At 41.2% G+C, this 26,607-nt stretch overlaps 2 protein-coding genes across 5 annotated transcripts; one reads left to right on the top strand and one right to left on the bottom strand.

Moving 5' to 3' along the window:
- Window positions 1-414: 414 nt before the first annotated feature.
- Window positions 415-14,469, top strand: nosip (nitric oxide synthase interacting protein). Of its 3 annotated transcripts, none has more exons than XM_079520007.1 (10): window positions 415-572; window positions 1,969-2,045; window positions 3,775-3,880; window positions 3,981-4,062; window positions 5,196-5,331; window positions 6,334-6,485; window positions 7,449-7,565; window positions 7,845-7,915; window positions 11,904-12,012; window positions 13,446-14,469. In XM_079520007.1, the coding sequence occupies exons 2-10, from the start codon at window positions 1,976-1,978 to the stop codon at window positions 13,515-13,517; spliced, it is 915 nt and encodes a 304-aa protein (XP_079376133.1). In that variant the 5' UTR covers window positions 415-572; window positions 1,969-1,975; the 3' UTR covers window positions 13,518-14,469. The 3 variants fall into 3 exon arrangements, with proteins under 3 accessions (XP_079376133.1, XP_079376131.1, XP_079376132.1); XM_079520005.1 differs by having other exon boundaries at window positions 5,196-5,337; XM_079520006.1 differs by having other exon boundaries at window positions 443-576; window positions 5,196-5,337.
- Window positions 14,094-24,300, bottom strand: rcn3 (reticulocalbin 3, EF-hand calcium binding domain). 2 transcript variants are annotated; one of them, XR_013791499.1, is made up of 9 exons: window positions 24,233-24,300; window positions 22,898-23,121; window positions 21,911-22,104; window positions 21,108-21,280; window positions 20,548-20,608; window positions 19,838-19,929; window positions 19,512-19,619; window positions 17,914-18,528; window positions 16,896-17,182 (listed from the first exon to the last, which is right to left on the bottom strand). XR_013791499.1 is itself a non-coding variant. In XM_079520004.1 (8 exons), exons 2-8 carry the CDS (start codon window positions 23,110-23,112, stop codon window positions 15,270-15,272), a joined length of 945 nt encoding a protein of 314 aa, XP_079376130.1. In that variant the 5' UTR covers window positions 23,113-23,121; window positions 24,233-24,300; the 3' UTR covers window positions 14,094-15,269. The 2 variants fall into 2 exon arrangements, 1 of the variants encoding a protein (XP_079376130.1); XM_079520004.1 differs by lacking the exons at window positions 16,896-17,182; window positions 17,914-18,528 and adding an exon at window positions 14,094-15,371.
- Between the last annotated feature and the right edge of the window lie 2,307 nt (window positions 24,301-26,607).

Below are 26,607 nucleotides of genomic sequence, written 5' to 3'. Positions count from 1 at the left end.
ATGACTTACAGCACGTTTAATGTCAACAATACTGTGGATAGTCTGGGTATATAATTAATATGGCCAATGGAAACGCACAATGATAAGCCATCATATAGTATATTTATGGTTCCTAAACTTCCTACTCTGGTTCCACCACGAGCAGCCCGGAACCATATATATGGCCAGAACTGCCATACCTTTACATCGGACTGTTTTGAGAGACGAACTTACTCAGCCTTCAAAATAAAAGAAAGAATGTTTCCCCATTGAGAACATATTTTGCGTTTTGTTTAGACTTTTGAGGATAGGCAGCGGCCTACGTTTTTATTTTCATTAACACCAGATATAAATGTTGTTTTTGTCTTCAGAAATAAATATAGAGTGGTTGTGTTTACTATGTTCACTGGTTTACAGTCTTCATTTTTTACAGTTGTAATCCAACTCTATGGTTATAATTTGAAACTACTTGACCGGAATATGTTGTACAGAGGATCGTCGTCGTTTCCTGTGGAGTGTGGACAACAAGACTCGCTGATAAACAAACGCTAGCCTTCACAATCTCTCTCTTCTTTGTTTCTCTGAATTAAGCGGTAGGTAGGTTATTAATGGAATGTCTTTATTGTTATTTTATCTGCACCGTGTTGGGATCTCGTGTTCACACATGGGAGGTAATGTCTAATGTATAACTCCATGGACCAGAGCTAAACATGGACCGTGTTGCTGTTAGCCTAGCCGCTTTCGGGACCCTCGGTTACAGTTTCTGTATTTTGGACGGTACCGCCGTCTCCGCTGGGCTAGCTTCGGAGACGGAGAGTGAGAAAGGCCCATGCAGTGGTCACCTCGACGTTAAAATGTCAAATAGCTGCTTTTTTTGCTTTGGAAAATGGTGTAAACTTGCTGCCGTTGACGGCATTAGAGCTATGGAGCAGAGCTACCTAGCCCCTGGCCCAGTGTTTATAACGAGTCTGGACCTTAATATATACTCTAAGGTCTGGACCAGGCCTAACTGCCCTACAAAGTCAAAGTGCAGTCTACGGAGAAACATTTTGGGTCAGCCAAATCATCAGATATCGGCATTAGGAGTTGGGGCATATACAAGTTTATCCCTGATACGTTCCCTCAGTCCCTACGCTCATTCTGTAGCTAATAAAAGTGATATTACACTGTAAACATGTTCTTGAGGTAATTGTTTATCCCCCCAAAGCACAAAGTCTATTTTCACCTTTGGGATACACAAATACGTCGGTGTGTTCAAAAACGTAGTTTAACTGCACTTTGGCTTTGTAGGGCAGACGGCAGTATATATAATTTGAACATGCATCATTATCAGATTCCGACCTAAATATAGGTGAGGCTATATCAGACCCAGAAATTACTGGATATCACAGGTTTTCTAACAATTTGTAGCATAATGCTGTGGCTCTTTTCTACAGTCTATGGTTCACATGAACAGATGCAAAGCCACACAGCATATTTGCATCTTTGTAGCTGAAGTTGAAACCAATACCAGCTCATCTTTTTTGTAGCTTTCAAGCTTTGTAGCTTTTACAGCAGCTACAAACGTTGGATGTATCAGCAAGTTTGCATCTTTATGACGCTGTGCTTCCATTGGAAATCAATGGTAGACTGTATCTTTACTTCTGCCTGTGTGAATGCAGTATACATATTGGGCCTTAAATGCAATTAGAAAATATATGTATTTGGCCCCTCCATTTATAAAATCATGATAATGTTTAATGTAAAATACAAATTTAAAAAAAAAAAAGTAAGGATCCCAGAAATAGCCTACCAGGTGCCCACTGATCCAGTTACCAAGTTGAGAAAACGACATTACTGTGATCAGGAACACTTATGCCATATCACGATATTATAATATCCAAAATGCTAGACAATATCAAGTCTTGAATCATGATATTGAAGTATTACCCAGCCCTACAAACAAGAAACGTTTCTAACTGACCTACCTTACTGTTGAATGTCCTCCAGAGCAACAATGACTCGTCACGGGAAGAACTGCACGGCTGGAGCAGTTTATACGTACCACGAGAAGAGGAAAGACACAGGTGAGACAGGCGCTAGGGTGGTCACCATCATGGCATTTTACCTTATGCCGATTAATTGTGATTAATGTTTTGGGAGAACATGGAGCAATATTTTTTTTATTTTGTAGCATACCGGTGGCCAGTTTTAAATGTTGCTAGCAGTATGATGTTAGACTAGAGTAACTCTAATGTTACAAATGAAATGCACACACAGACACACTCCAAATAGTTGTCCAGCTGTTGTCAACTTGTCATTGAGAGCTTCAAGATTCCTGACATTGTAACAGTTGTAATTTGCAAATGATCTTGGACATTAGCGCCCTACATTATCAGAAATCAATTTAGTAATAACTAATACAATAGTAAACCATGCCTTTTTTTATGTTTATTTTGCGGCTTTCGCTTTTTTAAAATATTTTTTTATAGAGGGACAGACAGTAGGCTGACAGGAAATGGGGGCGAGAGATGGGGGAGTGACATGCAGTAAAGGCCGTCGGGATTGGGAGTCGAACCCGCGGCACACTGTCAGACTTGAACCATAGACATATAAATGTAGACGCCCTTTCCGGCTCTGAGGCGTGTGTCACAATTGAAGGCACAATTTTCCCGAGATTCCTTGCAAAGCATTTGCCTTCAATGAGCAGCTTCCGCGTTCAGCGTCAGCGTGCGTAACATAAGTCCCGGAAAAGACGTGCTTTGATTGGCCAGTAGTCACTTGAGTGACAGCGAGAGACATGGAGGAGTCGCATCATGAGTGACGTCACTTGGGCAGCGACGCAGCGTGCCTTCAGCAAATGCCTTCAACACTTCTAAATAAGAAAGCTGTGAGAGCTGTTGTTCACTCTTTAATGTTTTCTGTTAGTAATCTAATCCCCCCCTGGCTCTGATGTTGTATTAATAACTTTGTTGTTTGTGTTTGTTTGTCTTATTTTGTATTGTAATTGCGAACGAAGTGAGCACTAACTATAGAAGCTGGCCAAAACTGTCTGTCTGTGTGTCTGTGTGTCACGCTGTAACACCACCCGCCCGCCACCAGAGGGCAAAAGATTGGGAGCAAACCAATACGAACTGAAATTGGAACAATACAGAGGTCTCTGTGTGTGTGTGTCAGACTGCCACAACACTTCGTTCGCTTCCCACGTTTACGCTTCTTACTTGTGTATTGTCATGACTGTTATAAAGATTTGGTAAAGAAAAAAAGCCTTCAGCACTGCACTTCTGCTTGACTTCCTGCCTTCATTGGGATACACGTCGCTCCAATGAACTGCAACGGCCAGTGAGGCTTCTATTTTTTATAATATCTATGACTTGGACTACCGGCCAAGGTGCCTGGACCGCTGAGCCACTGCCCAGGCCATGCATACAGCCTTTTGTACATAATTCATCAAACTTGCAAATTATTCCAACGGTGCGGATGAGTAGTGAGGAAAGTACGATGACCAACTTTTCAATGTGCACCCGGAAATGAATTCCAGTTTCCAGTCAAAGGACCTCACACACACAGCACCAGATCAGTTGACCATTGTAGTCATTTATTCAATGTGTGAAGTCTGCCAGTGACTTGACTAAAGCAATATCTTACACCATTGCGCTAGGCTAGGGTGTTGCATGCCAAAAAGAACAGATCTAACAAGCTAATGAGTTGCAACGTGCCATGTTTTCTTGTAGATAGTTATTTTTGCCATCGTACAAATGGAATATAACTTAAGTTTAGACTTGAGTTAACATTCCTATGTGATCTCCTTTCCAGCTGCATCTGGCTACGGGACACAGAGCGTGCGACTGGGCAAAGATGCAATCAAGGACTTTGACTGCTGTTGTCTCTCTCTCCAGCCCTGCCGAGACCCTGTGCTGACGTATGTTCCACTTTGTTTTTTTAACCTGCTCACATTGTATGTCTGCTCTGGCTTTGTGCTCATGTTCCGCTCATGTTTTTCTGTTGGTTGGCGTCTTCAGTCCAGATGGCTATTTGTATGAGAAGCAGGCCATCCTGGAATACATGCTTCACCAGAAGACAGAGATCGCCAAGAAAATGAAGGTAAGATGATCTGGTCCCCATGGTTATTTTTTTTGAGGTAGGGTGGGGGTGAAGTAAAGACTGGCACCTCATTGTTTTACTCTCACTCATTTTGAATATATGCAGTGTCCATGTTTATTAGAAACATAATTTCAAATCAAACACCAGATTACTTCTTCAAACGGTTATTAAAATAAAGTGACAGACTTAATCATAACACCAGAATTTGCCACACATTTATGACGTGAGATCTACTTTAAAAATGACCAGCTCAACAAGATCTACCCACTGAAAAAACAAGTGTACCATTGCTGAAAATAGTTTAAATATATAATGTACCTGGGGGGGCTTTGGAATAGGGAGGGGGAGAAATTATGACAGGCAGTTTCTGCTGTCAAAATATGTCCCCCCCCGTATTTAACTTAAACGCCCAATGCATTCTCAATGGCAATAGCACAAACTTTGGCATGCTACTAGTCCTACATACTTACTTAGAAACCCCATTCAAACCTATTTAGGTTCATCTTACGGTGGAAATGTTTGCCTGAAAATAAATCTTTGAAATGTTTCATAGTTTTAGAAATATAGTGCTTTCAAATTTGAGAAATTCACAATGGGGCTCAATGGCAGATATTGGCACGTCAAAAAATCACTTTCACCTAGAAACTCCATTCACACTTTTTATAATTCAGCTTACTGTGGAGACACATGCTGGAACCTTTTACTTTGAAATGATTTGTAGTTTCGGAGTTATTTAACTTAAACGCCCAATGCAAAATTAAAGTTTAAAGGAACACTTGTTACAGCTGACCACATGACCGGAATTGTCAAATGTCTGATGGTGCTGTTGAGTAGTAGAGGGAACACAGTTTGAGCCTCGCCAGGGGAAAAATATTGAACTATATAGTATTTCGCTGTGAATATCCGTAGCATATACTCGATAGGGTTAATGATTGGGCATAGTGTGAGCTTGATGCACTTCTCCACAATAATATCATCAGTGTTAATTTATACATTTCTAACTGAATGCAAATGTAACTAAATGGACCATTTTGGATACATTTATTAAATGAACACGGGTTTACAGGCTGTATATTATTTTGTCATCAATTAGTTGATGCTACATCCATTCATATGTTTTCTATCTTCGTCAGGCGTATGAAAAACAGAAGCAGACCCAGAAGAGTGACAGTCGCCTTGAGTCCAAGTCGGAGGAGAGAGAGAGAGCTGAGAAGTTCAAGACCAGGGAGAACAGCATTGTGTCCAAACCCATCAACCCTTTCACTTCTGGTTTGTGTGAGTGTGCGCGCTTGTGGATTTGTGGTCTGTACCTGTCTGTTTGCATATGTTAGTGTGTCATATACAATGGTTTTACAATCGTGTGTGTGTGTGTGTGTGTGTGTGTGTGTGTGTGTGTGTGTGTGTGTGTGTGTGTGTGTGTGTGTGTGTGTGTGTGTGTGTGTGTGTGTGTGTGTGTGTGTGTGTGTGTGTGTGTGTGTGTGTGTGTGTGTGTGTGTGTGTGTGTCTGTGTCTGTGTCTGTGTCTGTGTGTGTGTGTCTGTCTGTCTCCGTCCCCGACCATCCCTGGTCACATAAGTTCCATTACATTGGCATGAAAATATATCCACTAGAGGGCAGTTGGTAGTCAGACATTTTCTGACAACAAACATGGTGACAGTCAAGTATTTTGTACTGTCCCTCAAAATATTTCAGCATTTTAAAGTAGTTGTCATCTCTTGCTTGAACTACATGTAGTTATAGATCATTGCAGTTTTTGTGGGGGGGGGGGGGGGGGGGGGGGGGGATTCCTCGTAAATTAATTCCCTACTAGCCTACTAGGTCATACTACAGCATCACACAAAAACATCAAAGGTAGCAGAGCCTCAAGCTCGAAAGGTGCTGCGTGTTGAGCTTCTCGATCTGATAATTTTGCTTGCTTTGAATTTGAATCCTGAAACGGTTTGTTTTGGACATCTCACCCGACAGGGATGAGATGTAGATGTAGCCACACTGCCCCCACAATTTTTGGTGGTACTTGTGCAAATCCTTAAGAAAATGTGCTAAAAGATGGACAAAATGAATGCAGAAAATGGACAGAAGGCTCTAGCCGTTTCCATGTTGGGCTTTTAGAAATCTTTATAACTATAGGGCTCCTGTGAAATAATGATAAATACAGTGTAATTAGATGGCACTGCACTATAGTGTAGTAAGGCCATAAACTGTATGTTGTAACTGGATGATGCGATGAAGATCATAGGCCAGACTGGAACTTGTGTGTGTGTTCCCTGTCCAGCCCAGGCCAAAGAAGGCCAGAGCGCTGACAGCTCCACGGCAGCTGATTCGTCGTCTTCGGCAGCAGCAGGATCTAGCTCCGACAAGACTCTCCCCTGCTTCTGGATCCCCTCTCTGACACCAGAGTCCAAACCCGCCGTGCTGAAGAAACCTGTGAGTCCACTCTCGCAGGCACTCAATCCTCCACACCACAAAAGCCACCGTTGATTCTTTGTTTCCAATCGGATTTTGGTGGGCTTTCTGTTTCGAATTTAAGAATGCAGTTGTACTTCTGAAAAAACTCCAATGACCTTATTCGCTCGGATGTCATTTTACTCTTCCTACAATGGCCTGGCCACCATGTGAATTTGATCAATGCACATTTGTCTCACCATTTCGGTGTGTGTTCTGTGTACCTTTTCACGATGTGCACAAAGTATTTTCAGGGTTGGCCACCTTTTTGTGGTTTTGCTTCCAAATGTCATGGTGTTCCTGCTCTGTTTGTCCTGTGTGCCTCTCTTATCATTGTTAAAGGTCACATTGTCCCATTTGGAGAACCTCCATAAAAGTGCACCCTCTGCACTTAGTTTAGTTTAATAATAATAATAATCTTTATTGTCCTGAAGGATATTCGTCTTCACAGTCTGTTCAAACACCCACATCAAAAACAACACAGAGCACATAACACCAAGACAATACAAAAACATGAGGTCCCCACTGTGTACAGAACCATCCTATCGGCGGGGCAGTTTGTTTAATGCCGTGATGCCTGAGGGGACAAAACTCCTACTAAAACTAGTAGTTACTAGTGTTGCATCCAAATGTCCAATGTCCATCCATTATTTTACATTCTAACAACCGTAGTCTCACTCATGTTACGTCTGTATGCCAAATAGCTTCTTTACTTACAGACGCCAGACAGTACAAATGCATAGTAAAGTCCTCAGTGTTAATTTAACTCTGTGGATGTGTAAATGGAAACAACTGGACCCTTATGGGTCCATTTGGTTTCATTCACTCAGAGTTAAAGTAACACGTGATTTCACTTTGTAGAAGTCAGACTATGTTGAACCTTTTTACTTTTCTGTAGACATCACCCAACCAATATTCTGTCCCTTCTGTCTCCCTGGCTGTCAGAGTAAGACCGTATTCTGTCCCATGTCTGGACGTCCCATCAAGATGAATGAACTGATCACAGTGCGCTTCGTCCCTGTGGACCCCAGCCTGGACAGAGTGGCCCTGATCACAAAGCAGGTCAGTGGCATGACGCTATCACGCTAACCCCTTCATCACACACCTCATTCAGAATGTGTCAATGTTATTTGCAAATAGTGATGCTGCAGCTCCAATCTGCTGACATGTATCCAGTATGTTTTTTTTTATTCATTACCTGTGACCAGGAGGTAATGTTCTAATAATCATTAAACAGCCTTACAAGATGGGAAGTGGACTTTCAATTTCAAGTTTATCTTTAAAGGACGACTTCACCAATTTTCAACCTATCTTCATATCATTTTTATTGTCTCTCCTTAGGAGAGGTATATGTGTGCTGTAACCAAAGACATACTGGGCAACAGTGTCCCTTGTGCCGTTCTCAGACCATCGTAAGTAACCACCATTCACCACCATCACTCACTAGCTTATGTAGGAATCCCTATTCCCTACTTAATACACAGGTGTTCTTATTTGAGATACATTTGCTTTTAATTTACTATGATGTCATTATCTGTGTGTTGCAGTAGATTCATAATCTCAGTTAAACATCATTCTCCAGATCTTTGTCACGACAAGCCTCTAACTTTTAGGTATAAGCTCAGCTGTGTTTCCATTTTGCCACTATTTCTTAACCACTTAAACCCTATAATGAAACGGAAGTGAGGGCAACTGTAATTCAACCACCCTTTTCCATCTACATCAAATCCCTTGGCCAAAAATAGCTGATATACAAGCTCACAAGATATCACAATGTGATGCATTGTGATTTAGTATATCTGCTATTTTTCTTTTAGCTAACATTCCCCCCAGAATATGGATGCTGGCGTTTAAGTGTTTTTTGTTTTTGTCAAATGTTTTTTGGTATCCCAGTGAATAGTGACTACGGGATTCCACTCATTTTCAACATTTTACTGTCATTAATATACCTTAGAGTTGTTGTGTGGATATAATAAGAAAGTCCCCCCCCATTCTGTGTTGCCTAGAACTGGAGGTCTGAAAAAAATCAGTAACATTATGAAGTACATCTCAGTGACATCACAAAAATGTACTTCATAATGTTACTGTTTTTTTCAGACCTCCAGTTCTATAGGCAACACATAATGGGGGGACTTTATTATTTCCAGTGCACACAACTCCATAGAAAAATGTTGAAAATGAGTGGTATTCCCCTTTAAGCAATACAACTTTTTTATCCCAACAGATAAACAAGAGCAGCAAGTGCCTATATAGTGTCTTCAGTGTGTATATGGAATACTCAAATGTGCTTTACATGGCGGGGCATGAGAACAAATAAAAACAACTTTATTATGGGGGAAACATTTAACATGAGGTTGGGGCTGACCCACGCTTGTCGCTTGCTACTTCAGTATGTTTCGCATCGAGGACAGCTTGACAGCTTCGTGCTGTGGTGAAATCACCGCGCGTCTCCGGTGGTCTGTGAGACATGTTAAACTGAAGCAGCTAGCAAGCCTAGCATATAAGCTAACGTTGGTCATAAATGGATCCTTTCCCTCTGACATTGCACACAGCCATGCCGCTATCCACGCGTCCATCCGATAGCTTTTACATCTAAATGTCCCATCCATGGAGCAAAAGCGATATAAGCGGCTTCTTCATTCGATTCATTTGGGTTTGGATTTTGGGCTTTCTGACGGAGCTGTAGCCTGTAGTGTAGAGTGAACAACAGCTGCTGCTGCAGCTTGCGTGCCGCAGCCAATTCAGTACTACTAGAAACACAGTGAGAAACGTTCCGCGGTGAAAAAAAAGGTGCGATTAAATGCGTAATTTTTTTTAACGCGTACATTTTTCTGTAGTTAATTAATCTCAATTAACGCGTTAAAGTCTAATATATATAATATATAATATTAATATTAACTAATTATATTAACTAATATATATATATATATTTTTTATTATTATTATTTTTTTTATATATATATATTCATATATTCATCATTCAATATTTTGAACTAAAGTTCATGGTTCCAAAAAATGAACTATTTTAGTTCTTTTTTGTTCTTTCTTTTTAGTGTGGGCAACCAGACTATTGTTATTGTACATTTGGATACTTTGACGCACTACTCCTCCCACAGTTGTTGCCGCACACACTCGAGCCATATGTCAAATCGACCGGCTTCATCGGGAATCGTGTGCTTGTATTTTGCTAAGAGATCCGTTGTATAATTTAATTGATGATTAATTAATTAGTTCTCCATAGACTTATAATAGGGAAGCCCACTTTATGTTTTGGCTTATAACTCTTGAACCATAGGTTGTAAAATCAAAATTATTGTTGCCCTGGATTCCTTGGGTCATGACGCATCTCCCCATATAGGCCACGCCCATTTGTGTTAGGATAGATTTTCCGCCATTTTGAATTTTCTTCAAAACACACTTATTTTCTGATTCTACAGATTTTGTCCGAATCTCACAGAAATCGGTACACATGATCTCTGGACCTATCGGACTGCGTTTCAATTTTTTTCAGATTTTTTGATTTTTTTTTCGTCCGTATCGTTCGTCCTTAATCGTCGTCCGAAGTTAGTGGGAGGGGCCTATTTTACAAAAAATGCCTAAAATCAAGAAACGGAATGTCCAGATGTCGCGGGTGGTTTAATCAACCAAAAGCCAAAAGCGATTCCATTTTCATCCATAGGGGGCGCCGCAAATGCGAAAAATGTAACCGTTTCTTGCAGAAACATGATTTTGCGTTTTTCCCTATAACTCTTCAACCGTAAGTCGTAAAATCTAAATTTCTTTTTCCATGGATTCCTTGGGTCATGATGCATTTCCACATATAGGCCACGCCCATTTTCGACCTGGAAAGAAATCCTGCAAATTTGAATTTTCTCCAAAACACACCTTTGGCTCCTCCTCCTACAGATTTTGTCCAAATCTCACAACAAACGGCACACATGATCTCCGGACCCATCCGATTAAAACACCAACTGCAGAATTTTGGTACTGCGTATCGTTCGGCCGTAATCGTCGTCCGAAGATAGTAGGAGGGGCCTATTTTACAAAAAATGCCATAAATCACGAACGGAATGTCCAATCCATCCCAATTTTTTATCGCATGTCGCGGGTGGTTCAATCAACCAAGTTCCAAAAGCAATTCCATTTCCACCCATAGGGGGCGCCGCAAATGCGAGAAATGTAACCGTTTGTCGCAAAAACATGATTTTTGGGGGATAAATCCCCTCCGAATTACTTACGCATGATCGCAGGGGTGACGCGACATTGTAATTGGCTGGCAATATCAGTGGGAGGGGCATATGTAAGCCACTGCGGCAACCACACTTTGCAATTTTTTTAAATTGCGACCTTTCTAGTTTTAATTATTATTATTATTATTACCACAGCCCATAGCCATATAGAACCTCAGACTTTATTGAATAAAAAAACTTTAATAATAAAAAAATAATTCCTTTAATTATTGTGAAGGGTGTCAGTTCTCACAGCCTGCATATTTCCACGTGCTGAAAATAGCTGATCGACAAGCTCACAACGCGTTGTGTCCGCAACGCGTTGTGAGCTTGTAAATCAGCCATTTTCAGCATGTAACACGTGTACGACGAAGAATAAATCAGGCATCACTGCGCTTCTGTGGAGGGAGGGAGATATATTGTGTTGGCCGAACGAGGCGATCATGTATGGACACTTGTTTACTCGTTTACTTTACCTCCTCAGTGTTTGGGTCGGGACATGTAGGACTGTATGTGTCTGCTGTCTACGTGCATATGCGCGAAATGTAGCGTCTTCTGGATGCATCTCTTTTGCATTAACATTTCAATGGCCGAGGGTCGTAGAGTCTATTGTTCCGTCGTTATCGCACGTCTAATGGTTAGACGTGTGACAACAACAACGACGCAACAATAGGAAGCCTGCAGCCCAGTAGCTATAATATTGCTTTCGGGGGAGGGTTAGTGTTATTTTCGGTCAAATCAGGCGGCACACCTGGACACATAAAACGGCACCGTAAAGTGCCGCGGCACACAGGTTGGGAAACACTGATCTAATGTAATCCTGGGCGCTACACTTCCTCTGCCAACATGGGGAGGCAGCGGACTGACCTCATGCTTCCTTCTATGCATGAGGAGTCCAAGCTGCTTCTTTTCACCTGACGGGGGAGTTTCTCCGGCCGGACGTAGCGCGTGGAAGGAACACGTTATTCTGACCAGTTTTTAAGTGGGTTTAAGTGGTTAAAGATCACTTGAAGACCCAGTTGGGTCTGTGCCGTTTTACATGCATTACCTCTTTTGAGCCACCAGGAGGCTCTCTAGGCTATACTTTGATGATGACAGGAATATTTGACATTAGTTCTAAATCTAAACCTCTTGCTCCTTTCTTTCATATTTGGCACTGACCCTCTACCAGGGGAAGCGTGGTGACTCTGGAGTGTGTGGAGAAACTGATCAGGAAGGACATGATTGATCCCATTACCGGAGACAAACTCTCAGAGAAGGACATCATACCAATAGGACGGGTCAGTTGTGTGTGTGTGTTGCATTTCTATTCTGGTGAGGATGACATATTCTCATGACAATAGAAAGGCCTGGGGATATATTGGGTGAAAGAGTTTCAGGCAGGCTACTTGTCAACCAGTAGGTGCAGTCCTACTAAACACCCAGGTCTAAATTTCTCAAGGGAAGGGAGCCCACCTATTCCAGTTATATTGTATTAACGTATTCTAACGTACAGATGAGTTAAATATAATTAATTCAAATAAGTTCTAGATTGTAGCTTAAGGTTAGGCATGAACACGGTAGTGGTGGTGAGAGCAAAGTTCGGTGTGACAAATAGTCCATGATATTTACATGTTCACAAGGAGTTTGCATACGAGAGCAGCAACAAAACACTGTTTCTCCTAATAAACAGAACTGTAAAAGACTGGTCATCTTTTACATTAAAAAAACAACACATTGAGGTATTTCCTTTTGTTAGCCTTGAAAGTGATCACATAAAACACACATATTAGATAAGATTGTTTGTGAATTGAGCTTGCCTTCTAATAAGTCAGCACTTAAATCCAGTTGTAACTCAGAGTGTACAATTTAGTTAAATGTTTGCACTCTGAGTTGAATTAACTGGATATTTACTGTGCATCACCCCAAGCAGGGACGAATTCTTTTCATAATCCTCAGGGGGGCCCGTGTCCCCCCCCCCCCCCCCAGCGAAAAGTTGTTGTTTTCGCTGGTACTTTTCGATTGGTAATAAACACAGCGGTACGATATATGAAAGCATTTTATAAATTATACTATTGGTATTTCACACAGGTGTTGCCAAATAACGAATTATCTTGTCAGTCAGATGCGTATATGACATATCTAGGTCATATCAATTTAATCTGCAGAGGCTGGTTCTCTCTGCACAGTGCACACACTGACTGACCAGCTAACGTTTACCTACTTTAAACCATAATATGACAAACCTTGGATTAATTCTTCTGAAAACGAGCAGCACAAGGTAAGTGATTCACACATTCAGGCGGGCATATTATTATGTGTAGCTGCTGCTGACCAGTCCACTGCGATAAGCATTATGACAGAAACAGAGAGAGAGAGAGAGAATTGATATTGATATATATAATATAATGCACTCGTCTCTAACTCTCTCTCTCTCTCTCTCTCTCTCTCTGATCATCTTAAAGCTCACAAGGGCGGCATGATCATTGTGAATTTATGAGTTTGACTTTGGAGCTTGAATTCCTCATGGGGGCCGAGATCCCTGGTCCAATTCCTCATGGGGGCCCTGGCCCCCCGGCCCCCACAGACTCTACGTCGTTGACCCCAAGGGTGCAAGTAACATAAACGCTGCCATAGAACCTTAATTAAGCCAATGAATGAATTAGTGTGCAGGTGAAGTTTAGAAGTACACATTGTTGCTGACCTTCTCTTCTCATCACATTGTGTCTGTCAGGGTGGAACCGGGTTCGCTGGCTCTGGCGTGCCCCTCAAAGCCAAAGAGAGAAGACCCGTGATGATGGTTTGAGAGAGCGGTGCTACTAAGGTGGAAAACGGACAACGTTTCATTGTTGCTTGCAGGACGGCAACTGCACGGCTCTGGCTAAAGTGATAATACAGATTATTTTTGGCAATAATGATTTGTGTTTATAGATAAAATAGATTTTTATTTCATTTGATATTTTTTTGGTGTTGCTCATTGTGTCATGTCTTTGGCCGTACGGTATCTAATGGGCTCCGTGGTTTTATTGAGCTAGATGGATGGAGAGATGGGTTGTATTTAATGTAGTGGTGAGGAGATGGAGGGCAAGCTGCAACAGGTAGCCGAATAAATTGTTTGAATTAATTGCCAAGTTTCGCAATTTCATAATATGCTCTCTGTGCATAACTGTAGTCCCAGGTATCCAAAAGATGGCATACCCATTTCCTGTTCCGGTTCAGTTTCTCATAGCTTCATTTGATTTACTTGTGTGCAGGTCTGTGTATGGTGTATGGTTTTGTACAACCTGGACCAAACTGTCTTGTGTCAGTAATCCCGCGATCAAAGACACCAGTTGATTCTTTTTTTCCCCCTTTTTTTCATTCCTAAATGCCATGGTGATTATAAATGCCATGGTGATTATATAAATAACGATCTGTATGTTAACTTGTGTTTGGAAATGCTGCCGCGTAAATACACCAGATGTTTTTATTTCTATTTTTATGTGAAACATAAAAATAAAAAACTACAGAAAATGCTGACCTCAAATTTGACCAACTACAGTGCAATCTCAAAACCCACCTCTTCTACTCCTGTTGCTAGCTAAATGTCTGCCTAGCCTAGAGTATTTCTATCTTTAAGTTTATTATGTACACTAGTGTATATACCTTGTTTTGTGTCTGCTGTTTGGCTTTGTGGTATATTTCCAATTACTGGATTCCGGCTTTTTATGAAAACATTTATGAAAAATAAAGAGACTTGAGTGGTCTGTTTTACATTTAATACAGTTGTTATTGTTAATAAACATACATAGTGCAGTATAGTAATACCCACGCACATTTATAATGACAGACGCATGTTAAAGGGACAGGGAGCTGGTAAAATGAGTGATTCTCAACAGGGGGACTTAATGTTACACTATGTTCTCATTCTACAAGTTTTACAACCCACTTTTGAGCCACAATCCAGCAACTGCTACTGTGTGTGTATATAGAGAATAAGTTGGGAGAGATAACTGGAGACTGCTTTTCTGGCCTAATAAATTATCTAATGTATTTTGTATCTTGTCATTTGGCATCTGGATGATCCATATGTCACAAAGGCAGAGTTTGAAATACACCGACTGTTGCATTATCCATTCGTAAATCTGAGTGTACAAATTGAACCAGATGGACTCTAAACGGTTCCATTTGTACACTCTTGAATTTAATAACAATTAACACGAATATTATTTCTCATTCACCACGGGAATGCAACCTGCATACAGATTGGGTATGGGACTTGGGCATAGTGCAGTTTGATATGTTATGGAATAACGGACTCGTAACTGTAGTCCCAGGTTTCCAGAAGGTGGCATATCCGTTTCCTGTTCAGTTTCCCAAACACTTGTGTGAGACGCTCGGCAGCAGCTTAGAAATGGAAAAGCATACTGTACAGTATGCTTAGTCTTAAACCCTAGCAGCCGTATTCTGCTGAAAACCTTAGAAAAAAGGTTTTGATTTGATTAGAAAAGTATAGTGCCCTGAGGGACTCCGGCCAATGAAGCATGGTTTAAGTGATTACCATGTTTTCCCCAAATGGTTACAGTTCATCATGGTCCACCATGCCTCCATAGTCAGTGATGGTGCTGAACTTGATGACGTCAATCTTATCCAGGAGTTCAGAGAGAGTCAGACGGCCATCCTGACGGAGCACAGAAACGCAGCAGGGTAGAGGAGGAGGAACAGTGTTGGGTGTAAATGACAGGTTCATTCATTTATACGTGATTTATATCGAGTTACGTATACTTGAGGTGCGGCACAGTTGTCTGGTAAAGTATAAGGCTTAATGAGAAAAAGTAGACTCACCTCGGAGTATCTTGGGACATTACAGTACCTCCAAAATGTAGCTCAAACCACATTTTACTGACACTGCCAGTGCTGCCGCCAAAATGTGGGATGCCTCACCAAAAGTAACAGTCTTACTGATGAATCGAGTACAATGGGCCACAATGGAAACAAGCCCCCTTCAGGCCCTTGGGCTTTTTGTGTTATCCTTTTAGCATAACCTTTGACTGTACTACTGTACTGTTAACTATCTTAATACATAATCAATCAGTGTTTCATTCTCAACATCATAGTAAATGTAACTTCCACTATATGATCAAACCCTATTAATATTCAGCTTGAGGAAGGTGCGATTACTCGCATATCACAGCAACACTGATATACAATGTACACTTTGACCAAAGGAAAGAACCTAATGAATAAGGCCTGTGTTTATATGAACTTGTGACCTAAATGGTTTCATTCAATATGAGGATGCTCACTCAAGGATAAAGCTGTCTGAACTGTTGAAGAATAGCTGATCATCACAACAGGTATTTTGTCATGTCAAACATATTGAGAGTACAGCAGTAATCCCCTATGAGTATGTCAAATATTTAGGCCAGGCCCCTAAATCAAGTGCAATGGTCTACTGTTTTAACATTACTCATGACAATGCCCAACCATGCATCTTATATATTAACTAACTTTAGAACAGTGTGGTAACTTTATATACTGTAACTGCATACTGTATTTACTGCAGTGGATGCCTCTGAATAGGCCAGGATGAATGCAGCATGCAACAACCATACATTTTACTAGACTGGATGGGGATCACACACAGATTAGACACACCAATGGACCGACAACGGTCGGATATGCGCTGCTCCCGTGCTTGTGGTTAGGGTTAGGTTAGGGTTGTCGGTCTAATGACGTAATGACGTGTCGGACCAATAGTATGTCTAAACCAGAGTAATCTAGTAAGAGAGTGGTGACACGCTTTGATCTCGCCGCAAAGCGGGTGCCTATGGGCTATAGTACATTGCTCCTATGGCTGGAACTATTCCATTGAGATAGAATGAGCACTTCTGCATTCCATTGTTACAATGCGAGTCAACGGGAGTGTCATTACTCTACTAGATTACTCTGGTCTAAACTAAAGCCTGTACCCGACTGGATGGCATGCTGTGGTCCATTCATTAGATCATACTTCACCATGAAGCAATGTGTCTATGTAACTATATCTTGCAAATCATTGTTGAGCAGACACCTTGTATCTCTATATTTTCAACTATATTCTTTTTCGTACATTAATGCCCTACGTAGTTAAAATAGCAAAAAAAAACAGCAACAGCAATGAAATATTTAACCCATTCACGACCACAAAAACATTATCCATAAGTAGAAAAACCAACATGGCTTTATTTAATTTTCACAGAGAGAAAAATGTTCCACCAATAAAGAGTGACTCACTTTTGTCTCCTCCACTTTGGCTCCCTCCCTTCCCTTTGTTTCCCCTCTTTCCCTTTATTGTCTCATTTCTTAGATGTTACGCTGCCCTCGACACATCATGAATGATATGTCATGTCTCTAATTTGTCACAGTACCATAATATCTATGTAAGGGACTATTCTTTGACAGGAGTGTATGTCAACTGTGAGTGTATTGTGGTTTTGTCATTCGTAGCTTCTATAGAGCGTCGCAGTCCCGCCTCCTACCCTGGACCAGGAAATGAAACCCAATGCATTATTCTCATAGACATTTCTTAAAGTATTTATTTAAAGACGGTTACGCCGCGGACAAAGCCAACTCGAGTCGTGACAACTCATGACAACACAAACAATATTTTGGACCAAACAAATAATTACAAAGAAGAAAAACAAAGAAAGTGTTGTAACCTTCCGTTTTTTTCTTCTTTCTAATTATTTGTTTGGTCCAAAATATTGTTTGTGTTGTCATGAGTTGTCACGACTCGAGTTGGCTTTGTCCGCGGCGTAACCGTCTTTAAATAAATACTTTAAGAAATGTCTATGAGAATAATGCATTGGGTTTCATTTCCTGGTCCAGGGTAGGAGGCGGGACTGCGACGCTCTATAAGCCTATCTCACAGAATTTCCCCGCCCCCCTAAATACGCCCCCTTTCGGGGTTAGTGGTGATAGCGTGACGTCACTCCATAGACGCTACATGTTAACAGAGGTAATTTAAGAAGTCTACAACTTTTGTTTTCTCAAGGTAAGGTTTGTTCTATCTGTTCGACCTGATTTACCATCTTGTTTGCTTCATAATAATATTGGTCTGTCACATTTTTACATTAGAAAATGTACTTAGATTCTCCAGAGAAAAAAAACGTGTAAATGCTCATGTTAAAGACACCACTATTTACCGGAAGTGGGCGTGGAAAGCGGGCTGTGAGATAGGCCTATTGTGCAGGTATAAAGGAGCATAAGGAGTTCAGTGAGCTGCCCCTGTGTGTGTGTGTGTGTGTGTGTGCCCGCATGCACTTCTCACAGACATTCATTCATGTCTATGACTGCAAATTATGTGTCATCAAGTGCGCGCACGTGTGTGTGTGTGTGAGGACACAGTATGTGAATCATAAACCACAGTGTGAGTGCCTGTGTGTAATCTCCACATGTAAACAAGGTTATCTTCACAGTCCCATTCCCGTCTCATTGCAATGTGTACACATCACACTACAAATATGGACCCCAACCGTAGGCAGCACTTAGCATGACACATACCCCCTCCCCATACACCCAACATTTGAAAAATAACATCTTTTGTAACAGGCAGCATTCTCCGTGGCATTTGAAAATATAAAAAAATAGGCTACACACAATTACTTATGTATTCCTCCATGCCAGCCCCCCGACCCCCACCCCCCCTTTCACTCTTGCCCCTCGCCCATGGCCAAGTTGTGATGTCATCAAAGCTCGTCGTGTCTCTTGGTCAGGTCCTCTCCGTAATTGGTCACCTGGCTCCCAACAAACATGTTCCAATTGGCCAGAATCTCCTTCTTGGTTATTTTCTCATCCTGCCATGTGTTTTGATTGTTGAGATGCCACCATTATCATTGATGTCATGATTGAGAGAGAGATAGAGAGAGAGAGAGAGAGAGAGATAGATAGGGAGAGATTGAAAATGACAGGAGAAAGAAGTACAAGGTGAAGGAAAGTGAGCAGTCCGATGAATGAGGTGAAGGAGAAACGAATGCAAAAAATGAGGTTGAGAGAGAGAAAGAAACGGACAGAGAGAATCTCATTATAATTAACAGGTCATTACCCCCAATTATTCCCATTATGTTCCTTATTAGCCGTGACAGTGCTGTCACTGACTGCAGTAATGTGTGAGGTGAGGCGAGAGAACTCTGAGACGAGACTGAAGCTTAATTTATACTCTGTTGCATGACGGTGTCATTTGACCAAAAGACCTGATTTTGTCTTCTCGGCAAACGACACCCCCATACCACGGATTATAAATTGGACTTGATGTTCCTCTGACTAGTAATTTTTAGCATGCAGAGTTGCAGACTGGTTGCCACATCTCGATCTGCTCACATAAGGCCCACACAGAATTGAAAAAGGCCCTTCATGTCCTCTGCACACACTGCCTGAAATATGTGGCAGAATGACTTAAAACTTAAAACTTCATCCATGTTATATGCTTTTAAATCCAGAACGTTTTTGGTCTTGCTGGATTTGTGTGCTGCTGCCTGTCTTGGCCTTGGTTTGTGCTCCACTCATTTGTCCAATACTTTTAGATTTGTACAACTGTGTATTTTTCATCTTCATACCCAATAACCACTTCCAGATAAGGTTGATTGACTGCCTGCAACACAGTCTACCATATCTATCTCGTGTGTGTGTGTGTGTGTGTGTGTGTGTGTGTGTGTGTGTGTGTGTGTGTGTGTGTGTGTGTGTGTGCGTGTGCGTGTGCGTGTGCGTGCTTGTGTACGTTCGTGTACGTGTGCGTACGTGCGTGCATGTGAGTGCATGCGTGTGAGAGGTGTTAACATACCCTGTCTGTGTCTGTCTCATGGATCAAGTGTTTGGCTTCATTGTCAGCATGGTCCACCTCTCCAGGTAGGATCCAGCCAGCTACCTCACTGCCATCCAGGTAACCATCCTAGTAAACACCGGACATACAGCACGTATATATCGACTCTTATTATCACGCAAGGCACAGGATGATGTGTTTACAGATGATCTTTAATACAACACCAACACATTTCAAATGCTTACATGTGACAATTTCGGACAGAAAATTCTGTGTGCAAGAGCATTTAAATAAACACTGCAGATTTTAATGTGTAGACTTAACAACTAGTGGGTCGGGTCATTTACCTTGTTCACGTCTCTGAACTCTGAGAAGTGTTTCTTCTCGGTCTGGACCCATTCAGGTTCACTCTCTCCATTCTCTGATGCGAACATGTCCCCTGTGGATCAGCGAAGACATGATTGAGTACCACAGACGAATAACAGTCTAAGTCCACACTATTGATCCATAATATATAAATGATAGATAAGGGGTCAGGACAACGAGGCCTTTTCGTGGAGGGGTCAGTCTGAAATTTGGACTTAGACTGTTTTTCGTCTGTGGTACTCTCTCACACTCCTTATCAGCCATCACTACAGTTGTATATGTCATGATGATACAGTGAATTGAGTCCCAACGGTCAGAGTGACACACACTTCCCTATTGCAATCATTTCACAATCACTTCGCAGCTCAACTTAGGTTCCAGCTTTTGAGTGTACTAGAACGGTGCCCGAATTTAATTTATGTGTTAAGTTAGCAGTACGTTTTGTTCTCCCTGTTGTGTTCTTAAGTCTTATGTTCGTATGCTGCTGTAAAGCAGGCATTCCAGTCATAGCGCATGTTGGCAAACTGTAAAAACACTGTTAATTTATTTATTGTGATTTAAGTTCATTTCACAATCTGCATCTCCATAGTAAATATTACTGCAGTAAAGCACATCAACAATGTGTAGATACAGTATGCCACTGTTGATAACTGAAACAGATAGTATAGTAGAGATTCAGAAGGACACTTACCTATGTATTCATTTATGTCAATCTTTCCATCTCCATTCGTATCAATGTCACCCACGGTTTCCTAAAAGAGAAAAGAAGCAAAGCTGATACAATCTCACCTGAAGTAATTCATTCAGTAATTAATTTCAGTGCAATACTGCAAGGCTACATCAAATCTAACAAAGACAATGTGTATAAATATGCTTGAATGACCAGCCAATTATTTGCTGTGTTATACCACATCTCCATTATTTGTCTTTGAAGAATAACAAAAAAACGAAATAATAGGCCATCCTTTTTGTTTCCATTTCATATTCTGCAACTTGCTAAACATGCCACACTTTTTCTACGGTGTTGTAGGTCTTTCTTTCAAACTTTTAACAAATCAGACTTTATTTTATTATTATTCTTATCAGAGATGCGTCATTTTAATTATGCCTGATTACAGTGAAAACTGTTTTTCAGATATAGCTTCATCTAAATCCTATTCTGTGTTACTACCCTGATCTCTCATCTCATCATTCCTGCTCTCCTCATCTCATATTATATCTCATCTGAATTCAGTGGAGTAGTCTAGTCACCTGCACCACAACGTCCCTCATGTGGTCAAACTCTTCAGGGTGCAGGAAGGCAGTGAACTCCTCCCGGGTGGCAATACTGTCACCATCGCGGTCAGCTGCCTTGAAGCGGTTCTCATCGCGACGCAGCATGGTCTTGTAGGCGGCCTTGTCATCCACATCATCAAACTCCTCAGCTGCAAAGACAGCATCAACATTTCTTTTTTTTAATACAGGAAATTGGCTGGAATCTAGCATTTATCATTCACAATGTATTCTAATCTAATCTAACCATCCTAAACAATGAAGATAACTACAGCATTAAACCTATAGAAAAAGTCAAGAATGACAATGATTTGCACAGTGGAGAAGTCACTGGTGGTTTTGTCTTATGGGCCATGTGGATTTCAAACATAATATATCTTTATAATTTGGATGCTTTTATGTTCCGTTTTAATTTAGAAAAGAAAATCCACTGGAGTTTCATCAGCAGCCTCTCCGGTGGAAATTGGATTATATGTGATATCAACAACAGTGGAAGTGGTAGGTTGTGGCGCCATGCCCAATCCTAATTACAATGTCAACCATCTCTCTCAGCCATGTGGTCCCACCCTCAAAGGTCCTATCGCGGGTGGGACTGTTCTTTTAAAGTTTCACCACCCCTTCATCATTCATTTCTCATTCTTCATCTTTCTCCCCTTCCCTTTCTTTCTTTCTTTCTTTCTTTCTTTTTTTCTCTCTGTCATTCATACTTCTTGCCTCAAATTCTCTTTTTTAACCTCCCCTCTCCTTCCGTTGCTCTCTCTCGTGTGTTCCTGTGTTCCTACCTAGGTAGTAGCCGTAGGTGGTGTTTTTGTACTCCTCCCATGATATTTTGCCGTCCTTGTTCTTGTCGTACTCGTGCCAGTGTTTGTTGACGTTCTCCTCAATGTACCTCCTCTGGCGGTGTTTGATCCAGTAGTGCAGCTCCCTGTGGCTCACATAGCCGTCCTTGTCTGTGTCAATGCGGTCCACGATCTTACTGCGAGTGGAGGACAGAGGCAGTTAAGATTTCATACCGATTTCATACTTCGTCATGTGGCAGTGTTACACAGCGAGTAAGTAGCCAGTCTACGGTATAGACAAATTCAGAAACGGGTCTCATGGACGCAGCGAACGTATTTCCTGTAGGCGGAGACGACATATCTGCGGTGTAAACAGCCAGGTCTTCTACTACATTGAATGGTAGAGTGACTGATGTTAGTCTGCTCAAACGTTACTCTTTTACCTGCTTTTTACTAACACTAACTTTACAAAGATGCCCAGAACATCGGGATGAACCTGTGTAGTTTATGACTGCTCCAGCAGTGGTGGCAACATTCAACTTTGGAGAGAAACGGAATGTCAAAAAAATACACTGCGGTGGCGGAGACCAGAGCCATAGAGTAATGTTTGAGACGAAGCAGTGAAAGGTCCTGAAAGATACATAGACATCAGTCTTACCCAATACCCAATCTTTCTGTTGTATGAACACAAGGCTGATGTACTTTATACCTCATACTAAGCATTTAAAGTATGAGGTATGAAATGGTGGCAAAGTTTCTCTTTTAATTCAAAGTAGGTTACTTTGAATTGACTATGAAGTCAGTGAGTGTAGATCAAATAACACCACATTCCTCTGTTGAAGTTATTCTTTGTCATCATCATGACCCCATGAGATCTACTGTGTATGTAGGTCACCCACTTGCACACTAATTGACTAACAAACAAACACCTGTCTATTATGTGAGCACTGCCCACCGCCACGTGACACGGCAAATACAAGTGGGACGTACGCAAGTTTATCCTTGCTTTCTTCGGGGGTGAGCTGGTCGAAGGTCTTGGCCTCCTCCTTGCCCATGAAGGCCTCGTGGTCGTACTTGAAGCCCTCACCCTCATCGTGGGCGTGGTCACTCAGGTCGGCTTGGCGGTGGATCCGCTTCTCCTGAGCAGGGACGGCGAAGGCTCCGCTCGCTACGAGGAAGAGAGACCCCAGTAACCTGAGCAACATCTTCACTGACTATAGGAGGCAGGAGAGAGAGAGAGAGAGAGAGAGAGAGAGTCTTACAAATGCACTGCACTAATTTAAAAACAAAACCATTCAGTGTTGGAAAAGTTACTCAAAAACAGTAATATATCACCTATTACTAGTTACTTAAAAAAGTTATATTATTACTTTACATATTACTCCCTGCCAAAAGTAACTAGTTACTTATTACTTTAGGCTACTATTTTGTCCCCAAAAGTCTCACGCTACCCAATTTGTTCCAGACAGTTTAAGGCCTACGCTTCCGCATCCGATACAGACAAGTGAACATTGGTCGTTTCCGTATCCACTGTAGAGTCTAGATCTAGATGGATATGCAGTGTGCAAAGCAACTCCATCCCAAGTTCACAACCAATAAACACTCAAGCCCACGGTACCACCAAGGCTCGTGAAAATATTAACAAGTTACTTTTGGAAAATAGTAACATATTACTCAAAATGTAATTTACTAGTTACTGAAAAAAGGTAAAAATATTACTTTAAGTAATACGTCACTTTAGTTACTTTCCACTGACCATTCATTATCTTACATCTATTAAAAAATGGTATAAAAGTAATTCAGTATCAAGAATAGCAATACAAAATATCAACCACAAGTTATAAGAGAATGCATAGAGCCCAGTGTCCATGACATCAGAGACACTGGGATCACTGCTAAAATCTAAAATATCTAAAACCACATATTACACACATGAATACCCCCAGGAAAGTGTCTTCTAAACGTCATTAACATATATTTTTTTGCAAAAAGGGTGAAGTGTCCCTTTAACAAAAACATTAACTGAAACTCATTTATTTAATGTAATTCATCTCACTTGAAAATGTTTCACATCAATGAATAAACCGAAAATTCGGACTTATAACATAAGTTTACTATTACTAGAGCCTAAAGACTAAAGAGGATGGGGGGAAAAAAACTTTAGCTCCATCTACTAGGGCGTTTGATGATGAAACAACACTGCATCTGCATGCATAGTATGACTGAAAGCTGAATCACAAAAGTTAAAATAACCCTGATAAATAACGTAGGCCTATTATATCAAATGTGCTAGACTAGAGAAGGGTTTGGATGAAATTAACTTACCAGTTTGTTGCAGCACCTAGTGCAGCCCAACTTTCAACTAGCGTAAAACCAAGTAGAGACGCGTTGGCACTCACACTGGCGTCTTTAACGTTTCAGGAGGAGGTGCCACTCAAGTGGGTTCGACCAGTCACAGACTTCCTGACGGAACATCCAACCAATAGAAAGTAGCAGACTAGAATAACGGAGTCCTCAAGTCATTCTGATTGGCCTTGCACCGCCACGTTGGCTCCCCGTTTGCGGGAGCGCGCCTGTAAATATGTCCCGTTGCAACTAGTAACCTGGTTTCAACTTTGGAAGTCAGTTTTCGTCAGCATTCAGTATCAAAACGTGTCGTCGTCGTTAGATAACATCATGATAAGAGATGACAATCCAGGATTGATTAATCCAAAGCGTATACCCTATACCAGTGACCAGTCAATAATGGAAGGCCGTAGGCTAGCCTATATCTCAAAATGATCGAGATGTTTTATTAGCCAATCTCAAAACTGAAAAAGAATGAGGCTTGTGTCAACGTTAAAACGTGGAATACTATTTACAATGCACATAGGCTACTACAAATGTGACGCTTGGGGGCGCAGGAGGAGAATCCTTTATGAGCAGAAAATATGTTCCATCTCTGTTGAGTCAGAACTCTATTCCACCAGACTATAGGCTATTGATTCCGAGCCCTGTCCTCACACTTGAAGACGTCATCATTAAACACATTGCGCTACAGGAAACACTTGTTTAATTTCAGTAGCATGCTATTCTACAACTTGAATTGATTTATGTATCATGAGTTCTGATATACCGGTTCCCAGGTGGTGGGTGACCTGTCACCTGAACAGAGATCACGGGATTTGACAGGTGTCTGTTAAAGGGACCTGTCAATGAGGTCCAAGGATCTGATTGATTAAGGTGATTGAGTTGAATGTTGGAATGACAGATTGTTGTCTCTCAGCTGAGCTGTTGTTTTAAAACTCTATAATAGGAAGGAAGTAGTATGTATATTCTGGAGATGTATGTTTCAGAACCTATATTAATAAAACATGAATGTTGTTGTTTTTTAATTATACAAAATATGGTATAGCCTAAGGATTTTTTTTATTTTTTATACTTTGTTTTTTATTTTATGTGAACACCACAGTGTAGTCATACAGAAACAAAAACAACACAAAGAACAACATAAAGGCAAATAAAACAAAAACAAAAGAATTACATTAATTAAAGAGAAAAAATGACAACATAGTAGAAATGTCACAGGTTACATATCAATAAAAAAAGAAAAAAACGTTGTAGGCAGAGGCCCAAAGCCGAACCCGTATTAAAATGTTTTTTCTTTATCTGACCTTATTAGCACATTTTTGGATAAGTCCTTGGCCAAATGCCTTGCCTAATGGGACAAAAAAGAATAAAAGGAGAAAAAAATACAACATATGGAATGAATTCTGTACTGGCCGTGTCTTCAGTCATACAGGGTTTGATCAAGGGGCCAGTGAGGCTATTCAACGTTGAAGCACTGGGCCCTAGTGGTAGGAGGAGGGACTACAGGCGGCCCCGTGGATTCATGACCGGGAAACCCTGCAGCTGGGCTTTAACATTGAGCGCTCGGTTGCACTTCCGCATTTGACCACCAAAATTTGGTGGTCAAATGCGGAAGTAGACGTTCTGAGACGGTACTTCCGGCAGTCTTCCGGGTGCTTCAAAACGCCACTGAGCAACTTCCACTGACATGAATAGCTGGGGGGTGGAGCTTCGCGCCAGTTCAGTCTCTATCCTTTTATATATTCTATGGGTTTGATGAGGTCAGATCAATATATGGAATGTCAGTACAGGTGGGGGAAGGACCTGTTCTGACATGTCAGAACAAGTCAGCTCCATATATGGAGATCTAAGGGTTTGAGGTTTGAGGTCAGATGTAGAGTTGCTGTCTGGCTCCATATATGCAGATCTAGGTGATGATCCAGTCTTCTCCATGTATGGTTATCCGGGGATAGATGAGTCAGTGTAGTGATCTTCATATATGGAGATGGCCGAGCCATGATGTCACGAGGCGTGACCATATGAGGTGTGATGTCATGAGGCTTGACCATATATGGAGGCGTGTTGTCACGAGGTGTGACCATATATGGAGGTGTGATGTCACGAGGAGTGGCCATATATGGAGGGACTAACTAACTGACGGACGGGAGATGCAGGTTTTCATAGTAAATGCGCAATAAGGATGCTAGGGTACATGTGGTTAAGATGAAGATAGCAGTCATGATTCAAAGTCTTCACAAAACAATGGGATCCCAAGTTCAAATTTGATCTACCCAGCCATCTCATAGATAACTGATTTGAAAAGCATCTTATTTAACATCATATGGCTTCATATGATGTTTTACCAGTAAGGT

This window comes from Electrona antarctica (genome assembly GCF_951216825.1).
Source record: "Electrona antarctica genome assembly, chromosome: 14".
NCBI lineage: Eukaryota > Metazoa > Chordata > Actinopteri > Myctophiformes > Myctophidae > Electrona > Electrona antarctica.
Note: the sequence above shows the minus strand (reverse complement) of the source record. Positions and strands in the feature narration are given on the sequence as shown.

Excerpts from the sequence above, each read along its gene's own strand:
- nosip (XM_079520005.1), top strand. The coding sequence starts at position 1,976 with ATGACTCGTCACGGGAAGAACTGCACGGCTGGAGCAGTTTATACGTAC. Across the intron at positions 3,881-3,980 it reads TGCCGAGACCCTGTGCTGAC|TCCAGATGGCTATTTGTATG; the intron begins GTATGTTCCACT and ends TGGCGTCTTCAG. Across the intron at positions 7,566-7,844 it reads TGGCCCTGATCACAAAGCAG|GAGAGGTATATGTGTGCTGT; the intron begins GTCAGTGGCATG and ends GTCTCTCCTTAG.
- rcn3 (XM_079520004.1), bottom strand. The coding sequence starts at position 23,112 with ATGTTGCTCAGGTTACTGGGGTCTCTCTTCCTCGTAGCGAGCGGAGCC. Across the intron at positions 22,105-22,897 it reads GAAAGCAAGGATAAACTTGC|TAAGATCGTGGACCGCATTG; the intron begins GTACGTCCCACT and ends CTCCACTCGCAG. Across the intron at positions 20,609-21,107 it reads TGAGGGACGTTGTGGTGCAG|GAAACCGTGGGTGACATTGA; the intron begins GTGACTAGACTA and ends TTTCTCTTTTAG.